General features: G+C 47.8%; 2 protein-coding genes across 5 annotated transcripts in view; one reads left to right on the forward strand and one right to left on the reverse strand.

Moving 5' to 3' along the window:
- Window positions 1–4582, reverse strand: part of NCAPD2 (non-SMC condensin I complex subunit D2) — a 28262-nt gene extending 23680 nt beyond the window's left edge. The window contains exons 1-3 of one of the 4 annotated variants that reach the window (XM_083419446.1): window positions 4364–4582; window positions 1211–1286; window positions 362–420 (exon numbers count right to left, since the gene is read on the reverse strand). In XM_083419446.1, the coding sequence (XP_083275572.1) occupies window positions 362–371 (10 nt within the window). In that variant the 5' untranslated portion in view covers window positions 372–420; window positions 1211–1286; window positions 4364–4582. The other 3 variants (XM_083419445.1, XM_083419444.1, XM_083419447.1) reach the window with 3 other exon arrangements.
- MRPL51 (mitochondrial ribosomal protein L51) lies at window positions 3089–8472 on the forward strand. The gene is made up of 4 exons (XM_083420882.1): window positions 3089–3157; window positions 4574–4832; window positions 6936–7043; window positions 8122–8472. Exons 2-4 carry the CDS (start codon window positions 4736–4738, stop codon window positions 8316–8318), a joined length of 402 nt encoding a protein of 133 aa, XP_083277008.1. The 5' UTR covers window positions 3089–3157; window positions 4574–4735; the 3' UTR covers window positions 8319–8472.
- Window positions 8473–11694: the final 3222 nt, after the last annotated feature.

The following is an 11694-nucleotide window of genomic DNA, read 5'->3' on the forward strand; positions in this document are numbered from 1 at the left end:
CAGATTACCAAAGACTTGTGATCATGTTGCCTCAAAAGCCATAACTCTGGCAACACCCAGCAACCCATAACCCAGGCACGCTAGGCTTGTCTTGTGTCCATGCCCCTGACCACTCCTTGCAACACTTTGCAAGAGATGGATGCCTCCTCTAGAGAGGAAGCCAGAAGGAATGGGATATCCTGTAGGTCTGCCCTTACAGCGGACACACATAGCTTTGCACTGACCACCAAGATTACAGACCTCTATTAGGGGAATGGGCTGAGGGAGAAGCCTGCCAATGAGGTCACATTTGCCTTGATAGCATCATAAAGCTGCCAAAAAAGAAGTCACACTTTCCATGGCCTCAAGGGGCCTCACTCACCTTTCATCATCAGTTCTAGGGCATCTTCTTTAAGAGCAGCATCAACAGTTCTGAAGTGGCTGCAGGGCAGAGATGTGAAGTTTAAAGAAGGGAAAAGCAAGAGCCAGGTTCAGTTCAGAACTGCATTCAGTGACCCCAGCTCCTAAGACATACTTTTAAAGTACATTATGTAATGCAAGGCCTGGATCTGCTGTTGGGTCAGAGACAGGTTAGGAATGCTATTGGTGTACCACCCACACTACTGCTTTACAGCTTCCCTGACTGAGGTCGTCTCAGGTGTGATGCTGAAGAAACCCAGAACAGGGGTTTTGGATGACTTCACTTAGGATCCAGCTTGGGAGTTCACAGCCTCCAATGGTCTTTCTCAAATGGTCACTGGTCCAAAGCACAGAGCAGAGCACACCTTCCATTTAATCTGTGCACTTTGGGGAGGGTGGCAGTCTGAAAATAGGTGGAGCGGTTATCACCTTGTTGCGATGGGCAGTCCACTTACAGGTGAGGTTTGGATTTACAGTGACAATTCTCCCCTGCAAGGGTGGGGGACTAGTTAGGATAGCCCACCCCTGCAGACTGAAGGTATCTTATTCCTAACTGCTCTAGGTTTCCTCCCCAGTGGATAGAGCAGGTGATCCTACTGAGGCACTAGTCTTATGATGGAATGGTGAGACTTGTAGGGCCATTGACATGATCACTCTTGACAGCCCTCTCCTATGCTGTGCAGTCCACTTTGTTCCTTGGTATACTGAGGAGCTGCATTACCATTAAGAAAAGGGCCCCAGGGACTCTCAACCCCAAAAGGCTGAACTCTTTCAAATAATAGCAATAGTGCTTTTGAGCATGCAAACTCACTGTAGGATACTGTACACGGTATCAAAATGCTGCAGGATAGCAAGAGCTCCTTGTGTGCGGAAAACTGTCCGAAATGCTGCAGAGAGAGAGAGAGAAAGAGAGACCACACGTGAGAGCCAAATTTTATATAGCTGACTAGGCTATGACTCATTGTGACTTAAATCAGTATACTTCCAATTACTGCCCTGAATGCTGTTCAGCGTCAGAATAATGTTGAAAGTAAACAACGGAGCAAAGCTGGTTCAGCTCTAGCTCTGATAGCTTTAAAAAGGGATTGGACTCATTCACGTAAGACAGATCTATTAACAGCTATTAGCCACAAAAGCATACCCGTCAAGTGTCCCGATTTTCCAGGGACAGCCATCCCAGCTTGATTTGATCCTGGAATGTCCCTATTTCCGCTGCCAGTGCTGCAGCACAGTGATAAGAAACACCATGGTGCATCTGCAGCAAAATAACTGGATGCCTTCACCTGCCACAAAGCATGTCTTTCCCGTATTGGTCTCCACAGCCACTGCAACTTTCCAATAGCTTGACCTCACCCCCAAAGGCAAACTCCTCCACTGTCTCCCAAGACAGATGGATGTCAGCTGCTGCCACTGAGCTCAGAGAGGATGAGCTTTTTTTGCCAAAGATGCTTTTTTTGTTTCAAGCCCTCCCAATTATAGACAATGTAAAATGTTTTAAAGAATGGCAAAAAGCTCTTTCTAGATTTATCTGGCAGGGGAGGAAACCCAGAATTATATATATATATAAAATTTATTTTCCATTTAGTTATATACATTCACATCCTCGATGTCCACCTTACCGTCCTGGCACTTTAGAGCCTATCAACTTCCTTCCGGCCTCATGGCTTTCAAAATTAACCTTTAGATCATTGCATTTTGTACGTTTTCCTATTCTAATTACACTCTAATCTCGCTCACAATTCTGTGATTCTCGTGCAGTCCGCCTGTTGTATCTGGGAACAGACCTCGACACACACACACATATATATCACCGCCTCTCAAGCTGCACGGTTACTCGGGAGTAAGCCCGGCTCAGATGAAGGCGGGAAGGAGCCTTACTCCCGAGTAGGCATGCCCCGAGCCCCGGCGCCGTCAGCGCCCGCCTCCTACCCACCTGCCAGCTGCCCCGGGAGCTGTTTCGGGGGCAGCACCTCCTGCACCACGTACTGCGAGGGCCCCGCGCCGCGGAGCAAGTCGGCGGGCGACAAGGGCAGGCTGAACTCCCACGAGGGGGCCGCGGGCGGAGGAGCGTCGGCCATGGCCGCTTCGGAAAAGAATCCCCTCAGGAGGAGAGAGACACGCAGAGGAGACCTCGGAACACGGCCGGCCCGCCGGCGGCGCCTCAGCGAATGGGGGAAAAGCGCGGGAAGCACCGAACGAAGCACCCCAGCGCGCGCCCGCCCGCGCGCCCGCCGCCCAATAAGAGACAGAGAAGACGAAACGCGCGCCGCCACTTCGAACGCCACCCGCTCGCCCAATCAAGACGCTGAGCCCGGCCACCCCAATCACGTGCAGAGGGCGAGGTCCTCTCTAACGGCCCAAAATTCCAATTAGAGCTTAGCAAAAAGTATAGAGATGTGAAAGTACCCGATACTTCCGAGACGGAACTCTTTGGTTGCCTTTGGCCTTAGTTTCTTCAGCGGAGAGTTGTCTTTTCTTTTTAGGACTACTGAAATATAGTCGTTCCTCCGGTTCCCTTATTAAGTGACACAATCAGTGCTTTTTTTCTCGGGGGGGGGGCGCAGGGGGACGCGTACCCCTAAACATTTTGTGAATCTAAGTTTGGCCTCATTGATATATTTCAATATCAGTAGGAAAATGAGAGCACCTCTAAACATTTTAAAAGAAAAAAAAAAGCACTGGACACAATTAATCAGATCACGTTCAAATAAGGAACGAAACCAGCCTTGTTGATCCTACTTTGCCCCACAGAATCAAGGTAGGTCTCATTCTGCGCTCATCATCAACTGTGGCTAAATTAGGTAAAGGGACCCCTGACCATTAGGTCCAGTCGTGGCCGACTCTGGGGTTGCGGCGCTCATCTCGCTTTATTGGCCGAGGGAGCTGGCGTACAGCTTCCGGGTCATGTGGCCAGCAGGACTAAGCCGCTTCTGGCGAACCAGAGCAGCGCATGGAAACGCCATTTACCTTCCCGCCGGAGTGCTGCCTATTTATCTACTTGCGCTGGTGTGCTTTTGAGCTGCTGGGTTGACAGGAGCAGGGACCGAGCAATGGGAGCTCACCCTGTCGCAGGGATTCGAACCGTCAACCTTCTGATCGGCAAGTCCTAGGCTCTGTGGTTTAACCCACAGCGCCACCTGCGTCCCGTGGCTAAATTAGTGGCAGCAAAATATTGGAAATCTCTGGCGAGCAAACCTTTTCGAAGCTGGATCTTGCAAGTATGGGCACCGTTTCTATATGGACAAATTAACTGTTTTTACAGAAACTGGGGGGGGGCAGGAACCCCCAATACTTTCTGTGCAACTTAGACTCTGAAAAATCGACTGAACATGGTTCCTTTCCACCCACCATCACCACATGGAAACATTATGGAACGACACTTTTATTTGACAGCTTTCATTGGAATATAAGTCACCACAACTCCGTCAATATTTTCTTTCTTCTTTTTGTTAAGGCTCTGCATTCCACTTCGACAATTATTTATTAAGTTTTTTGTGCACTGTATTATTATTTGCCATTTAAAATCAATGAAATGCATTTTTAAAAAATAAGCTAAACAAGAGCTCATGGATTTTTTTAAAAAAAGAGTTTTTAAAACATCTTAAAAGTATAATACGACTCCATGCAAATCAGTAAAGCTCAATGTTTCTGCCTAGAACTAAGCACTGGATCTGGTGGATTGCGAATTAAGGACGTGACAATTACAGGTACCTGGAGGGTTTTTGGTTCATAAGAGTCCCAAATAGTCTCATCACAAGCCCACCTTTTAACCTGCCATATATCCACAGTGAACTGCACTTGGAGGTGTAACCTACCCACAGGCTACTGTCAGTTAAAACGCCCCTCCTCGATCGCAGTTGAATTATCGTAACATTTCAAGGAATGTTTGGAAGCAACAACCAATTAAGCACGCAAAATATGACGCACGTTTGAAAAAAGGATGATCTCAGGTCTTCTCTGCTGCCTTTTCCTTCTAGGTAGGGAGATGCTGTAATCCATTCGAAGTCATGATAAAATCCCGAACTTCTTCACTGATTTCTTTAAGCAGCTCACTTCCTCCCCCCCCCCAAAAAATTAATTTATTTAAAGCGTGCTTTGTTTCTTTTTTTAATACCCTTTTATTCAGCCCTAAACAGGCATTGCAGATTGGCTTGCCATTTTTTCCTTTTCCTAGCTCTATGGTAATTTCATTCACTTCCCATTAAAAGAAAAAAAAAAAGACCTCTGACCGGAAGCTGTGGGGAAGCGATGCATTCTGGGAAGGTCCCAAGATGGCGGAAGTTGACTCGTGAGGCCGCTATGCTTCTCTGAAGCGGTTTAGTAACTCGGGATCTCGATGGCGGCGGCGGCGGCGGCGCTGCTCTTGTCAGCCGCGCGGGGCTTGTTGGGCCGCAGTTTCCTCGCTCCCGGAGTGAGCCGGCCATTCAGTACGGGTGAGTCAGCCCGTCTGCGCGGAGTAGTAGTAGTTGGGGGCTGGGGGCCGTCGCCTGGCGATGACGTCACCGGAGCCATGCCGCCGTAGTTCCCATTACAGTATTTGAATGCTTAGAAAGCCGACCTCGTGTATCGTGTCATCAGGGTTACTCAAACTTGGGTCTCCAGCTGCTTGTTGGACTACAACCTCCATCATCCCTAGCTAGCAGGACCAGTAGTCAGGCGTGATGAGAATTGTAGTCCCAACAGTAGCTAGGGACCCAACTTTAGTGTGTGTGTGCGCGCACACAGTGGTACCTCCAGTTACAGACGCTTCAGGTTACATACGCTTCAGGTTACAGACTCTGCTAACCCAGAAATAGTACCTCGCGTTAAGAACTTTGCTTCAGGATGAGAACAGAAATTGCACGGTGGCAGCGGGAGGTCCCAATAGTTAAAGTGGTACCTCAGGTTAAGAACAGTTTCAGGTTAAGAATGGGCCTCCAGAACGAATTAAGTTCTTAACTCTATATATAGAGAGAGTTTTCCATTTAATAATATACAATCACATCCTTATTATCAACTTTACCTCTCTGGCTCTTAGAGCCCCTCAACTTCCTTCCCTCCTGGCTTTCAAAATTAACCTTTATATCACTGCATTTTATACATTTTCCAATTCTAATTATGCTCACTACAAAATACCTAAAAATTTAAATAAATACAGTGGTGCCTCGCAAGACGAAAAGAATCCGTTCCGGGAGTCTTTTCGTCTTGCGGTTTTTTCGTCTTGCGAAGCAAGACGATTGGGAGTAGCGCTATTAGCGCTATTGGCTAAAAAAGGGCTAAAAAGGGCTTTTTTGGGGGGGGGATTAGCGGTTTCGCTGCTAAAATGCTTTTAGCAGCTTAGCGATTCAGAATAAGGGGTTTTGGAGCAAAAAAAAAATTCGATTTTTTTCGTCATTGACGTGAGTCTGCAGGGGGTTTGGGCTGGGTGTTCATCAGTATGCGGATGATACCCAGCTCTACATCTCTTTTAAATCAGAACCAGTGAAGGTCCTCTGTGAGTGCCTGGAGGTGGTTGGAGGATGGATGGTGGCTAACAGATTGAGGTTGAATTCTGACCAGACAGAAGTACTGTTTTGAGGGGGCAGGTGGGTGTGGAGGACTCCATGGTTCTGAATGGTGTAGCTATGCCCCTGAAGGAGCAGGTGCGCAGCCTGGGAGTCATTTTGGACTCACAGCTGTCCATGGAGGCACAGGTCAGTTCTGTGTACAGGGCAGCTGTCTACCAGCTCCATCTGGTACGCAGGATGAGACCCTACCTGCCCACAGACTGTCTCGCCAGAGTGGTGCATGCTCTAGTTATCTCCTGCTTGGACCTCTGCAATGCGCTCTATGTGGGGCTACCTTTAAAGGTGACTCGGAAACTGCAATTAATCCAGAATGCGACAGCTAGACTGGTGACTGGGAGTGGCTGCTGGGACCATATAAGACCGGTCCTGAGAGACCTCCGTTGGCTCCCAGTACGTTTCCGAGCACAATTCAAAGTGTTGGTGCTGACCTTTAAAGCCATAAATGGCCTCAGCCCAGTATACCTGAAGGAGCATCTCCACCCCCATCATTCAGCCCAGACACTGAGGTCCAGCTCCGAGGGCCTTCTGGTGGTTCCCTCACTCCCACTGTGAGAAGTGAGGTTACAGGGAACCAGGCAGAGGGCCTTCTCGGTAGTGGTGCCTGCCCCGGGGAACGCCCTTCCATCAGATGTGAAAGAAGTAAGCAACTATCCTACTTTTAAAAGACATCTGAAGGCAGCCCTGTTTAGGGACGTTTTTAATGTTTAATGCTGTATTGTGTTTTTAATATTCGATTGGGAGCTCCCCAGAGTGGTTGGGGAAACCCAGCCAGATTGGGGGGGGGGGATAAATAATAAATTATTATTATTATTATTTTATTAGCGTGGGTGGGCCTTGATCCCAAGTTGCCCACATCTAAATCTGAGTAAGTAGTATTTTTGGACATATGCAATGTGAGAATTTCCAAGGCGAGTACCTAAAGAACAGATCCCATAGGTGGAGTTTTTACAATGACAGACTTACCATTTCGGGTCACTTTTTCTCTTTCAGGAATCCCTAACCAAATGCGTGTGAGGGAGCCCCCCCGCCCCAAACCAGTCGATCGATGGACAGAGAAACGAGCACTGTTTGGGGTCTATGACAATATTGGCATTCTGGGTAAATATTGGGGATGCAGAGTTACTGAACAGATAGATCGGGCAGCATGCAACTTTGTGTCAGCAAACAGGCTTTCTTTTCCTCTCCTGCCCCCCCCCCCCTGCAGCCCTCCACAGTTCCCCAATCTGCTCTGGGGGTCCCTCAACCCATTGCTTTTTGAGGGAGGGGGAAGGGAGCTGACATGAAAGCCTCACTCTCGGGGAGATATGCTGGCATTTGGTGACAAGCAGTAAGGGAAAGACATGTACTGTATTTTTTGCTCTATAAGACGCACCAGACCACAAGACGCACCTAGTTTTTGGAGGAGGAAAACAAGAAAAAAAATATTATGAATCTCAGAAGCCAGAACAGCAAGAAGGATCGCTACACTGTGAAAGCAGCAATCCCTCTTGCTGTTCTGGCTTCTGGGATAGCTGTGCAGCCTGCATTCGCTCCATAAGACGCACACACATTCCCCCTTACTTTTTAGGAGGGAAAAAGTGAGTCTTATAGAGCAAAAATAAGGTATATCTGTTAATAGGTATTTGTTAGGAGTGCTTCCCAACCGAAGGAATGCTCACGGCAGATAGTTAACTCTTTATTGTCAATGATAATACTTAACACTCCCTCTCTACCACTTTATGTACCTACCCCGTCACAGCCCAAGACTCTGCCTGCATGGCAACTTCCTCTGCTCCTCCCTTTTCAGTCCTCTCCTGGTGCTGGGAGACAGTGGTGCAGGAGAGGGTGGAGAAGCACATGGGCTCTACACTTACCTGACCTGCCTCTTCCTCCTGTTCTTTCAACCCATCCTGTGCTCCATCCTGCAGCTCCGAAGCTTCCCCTGCCTCCGACTCTTGCCCCCTAGCCGATATAGTTCCCCCAAAATCACTGACCCCTCTGCCCTGGGTCAGACTCCAGCTCCTGCCAGTCGCTGACAGCATTTTTATTATTACTTTCGTGCTCAGGAGGTTGGCAGGGCAGCATGGGTGCCTTGGGAGGTGTGTGCAAAAGAGGAAGGGGGACAGTGTCTGGCCTACAGCCCCAAGGCTGACCTCTCTCCTTTTTATGTCTGTTGTCTCTCTTTCTCTCTTTTTAGGGGACTTTAAGGCCCACCCCAAGGACCTGATCACCGGCCCCAAATGGTTGCGCGGCTGGCGGGGGAATGAACTTCAGAGATGCATCCGCAAAAAGAAAATGGTGGGTAACCGAATGTTCGTGGATGATTACCACAACCTGAACAAGAGGATTAGATATTTGTACAGGCGTTATAACCGCACTGGGAAGCATCGCTGAGCATCTGTCCCGAAGAACATGGTGCAAAATATTTGCTCGCGTTCTTAGGGCTCCAAAGAGAACTATGGATGTGGAAAGCTGTTCTAATGATCTTATTCTTATTATGTTTCCATTGTATGCCACCTCATCTACCAATATATTCCTGTACAATGTACTAATGTCCCATTGTGAGTGTACTGCTGTGACTTTTTTTCAGTCCAAGGGCTACATGTCCTAGTAGAGATATTGGGAAGGGGCATACAAGCTAGTGATGGGTGGCGCCACTTTGTAATGTAGGCTACATTCCAACCATGCAAAAACCAGAGGTTGCTACACACATTTCCCCCCATCCGTCATCCATGCCAAAGCAGTTGAGGAGGGTATGGAGAAGGACCTTATTAGAAACTCAGATATATAAGCTGATTGTCAAATGGCACATTAAACCTAGGTTATGGTCATCACAATGGAATGTTTAGGTGCCATTCCCCCCCATGAAGAATTATTATTATTATTATTATTATTATTACTGTATTATTATTTTATCCCATTAAAGAGAAAATCATCTCAAAGCAGTTTACAACACATTAGAACATAAAATAGAACAATCCAGAATAAAACGAATTCAAGCTTCAAGGAAAACATTTCCGATCCTTCTCTAGCTGACACCTTGCTTTCCTCCTATTTATTTACCTACTTAATTTATATAGCTGCCCCATAGCAGAAGTACTCTAGGAAGCCAATGTGGTGTATAGTCTTACCTTGGATTCCAAATGCCTTGGATGTTTTAGCTCCCAAATGCCGCAAACCCAGAAGTGAGTGTTCTGGTTTGCGAACGTTCTTTGGAACCTGTAATGGTTCTAGGGATTGCTTGTGCGTAAGTTGCCTTTACTCCTGGCTAGCTTGCATGGTTGAACCCTTTCTGTCAGGACAGCCTCTATTCCGTGGCTGCCTCAGTCGCTGGCAGAATCCGTCAGTGGGCGTTTCTTAAACCGCTTCCAACATAAAAGCTGTTTGACACCCAGTCTCCTCCCCCGTTGCCTGCGCGAAAGCTTTCTGCGCAAGGTGGGTGTGGGCAAAGGAGCACTTGTGCCCTCTCCGCTGGTCTCCTGCGAAGAGTCCTGGAGCCACCTCTCCGATTCCTCTATCTCCTCCCCTTCTCCACTGGTGTTACGCTGATTCCCTTCCCCAGCGTATGGGCTATCCCTCCTCCTACTAGGACCCTCTCCACCATCGTCCGGGAGCCTCCTCTCCGCCTCCCGCTCCGATGGCAGTTCCCTGACAGAACCCGAACATCCAACGGGGCTTTCACAGCTTCCGATTGGCTGCAGGAAGTTTTCCGAACATTTGGGAAGTTGAACGGACTTCTGGAGCGGATTCCATTTGACTTCCAAGGTATGGTACGACTGTAGTGGTTAGCGTGTGAAACTAGCACCTCAAGCCTGGGCAGCGTATATGGAGGTCCTGGGACTTGGTGATGTTGTCCAAAGGAAAGCAGAGGAACACCTTTGGCTGCAGGACTTGCTGGAAGTAGGTGTACAAGGCGCCATCCAACTGCCTTAGGGACTCCACTAAGGATCTGTATAGGGTTTACTCCTTAGCCCTTTCTTTTCTAGAAGATATCCTTCAAGGAAGCTGAGTTTTAGGATCAGAGTTTTCCTTCTGGATGGGCTACTTTCCCAGGTTGACTGCCCCTCAACAGCATGTGCAGAAACTGCCGTCTTGACCATTGGATCCACTATTGGTCTCGTCCGCTCAATCCGCCAGAGCCTGTTTTCACATGCAGGGGATCTCCATAACTCACTGAGGGTTTGAGACCCATCGGCTACCCTCACCTGGTTTAGCCAGCCAGTCTGAGTCATTTCTGGGATAGATAGATAATTTATTACGGTCGGAGACCAGCTTATAAAACACACTTGGGGGTACAGTCACAGAAGAAAAACAATTAAAACAGTGTACAACAATAAATTTAAAAACAATGTACAACAATAAACTACCGCAGGGAGTTGATCCAGAGTCACACATGGAGCCGAGTTTGGGGATTTTCATAACGAACTAGTTTGAGTTGGGAGATGGTCTGTACCTACAGATCTGTACACAGAATCTGGCGATCATCGAGGTCGTCTTCTGATCTTTGCCTAACAGGAAAAGGTTGAATTTTTGCATTTCCAGGAGGTCAGCGAGCCTCACCAGCAGGGGATCAATGGTCCTACTACGTGCCTCTTCATAAAAGGGACATCTAAAGAGCAAGTGTTCTGGGCTTCCTATCTCTCCCAATGGACAGGCACAAAGTCTCTGAGCATAGGGGACTTTTTTAAAGGCTCCTTCCAGGACCGGCGAGGGCAGAGCCGAGCTTCTGGCGAGTGTAAAGGCCCTTCTTGCATTTTTAGATACGAGAAAGAAGAGGTGCGGCTATATATCTTTCATTTTCTCCAATTTTATAGTCGGGGCACCTTGAGCAGTCCTGTTGTCTCTCGGTGTCTATGATTCTTTGCCTGACCGTAGCTTTTGCCTGGCTCAACCCCATCATTCCTGGGGTGTGGCCACTGTTGCATGCTGACAGCTTATAGGAGCCACAGGTGAGAGCTGAGTGCAAGGTGGGGACCAAAGGTGGAAAACTATCCCAGAAGGAGCACAGTGTGTCCCCACCAGAGGTACTACCCCTCCCTTAGCCCCCCATACACCCTAGGAGAGGGTTTATGGCCGCAGTAAAAGCCATGTGAGTGATCAGCAGTGGTGCCTTTTGAGTGGTGCAATGCAACAGCAGCCAATTTAATTCACAGCTGAAGTCCTGGAAGGGGGGTGGGCAGAATGAGTCAAATCCCTCTTCCACTTTTCATTCTTGTGAGCGCCTTTCATAACAATAGATTCTCATTGTCTTTAAGAGGAATGCTGGACATGTCTGTCACATAAAGTGTGAATTGCTTGTAAGTTGTAATAATAGCATTACTGATCACATCAAAGTGCTTCATGAAATCTTTGCATATCACCCTGCTTGACAGGGTGTGATTGTGTTGTAAACACTTTTCTGTCAGTTTTTCTGTCATCAGTCTTAAGATGGACTTGGGAATAGGCAAGGCTATTCCCAAAAATGTGATACCGAGCAGTAGCAATCTTCACAGGGAATCAGGGAAGGAAATTCAAACATGCAGGGAGCATTAATAAAATGGCAAACTAATTTGGCTGCATAAAGTACAGAACCATTCCAGATGCAATACTGGCTGCCGTGTTACTTAAAAGCACTTCAGGAGGGAAACAGAATTAAGCTCTAATGCGTCCTGAAGACCAGTGTCAAAAAACAATGCCCTGCCAAAGAAGTCAGCCTTTTCTTTTGTTTGAGATTAGAATACATATTTCTGTCAATGGTCGCCAGAGGTGAGAGGAATAATAAACCTGAAGC

Source organism: Podarcis tiliguerta, assembly GCF_965153285.1.
Source record: "Podarcis tiliguerta genome assembly, chromosome: 17".
NCBI lineage: Eukaryota > Metazoa > Chordata > Lepidosauria > Squamata > Lacertidae > Podarcis > Podarcis tiliguerta.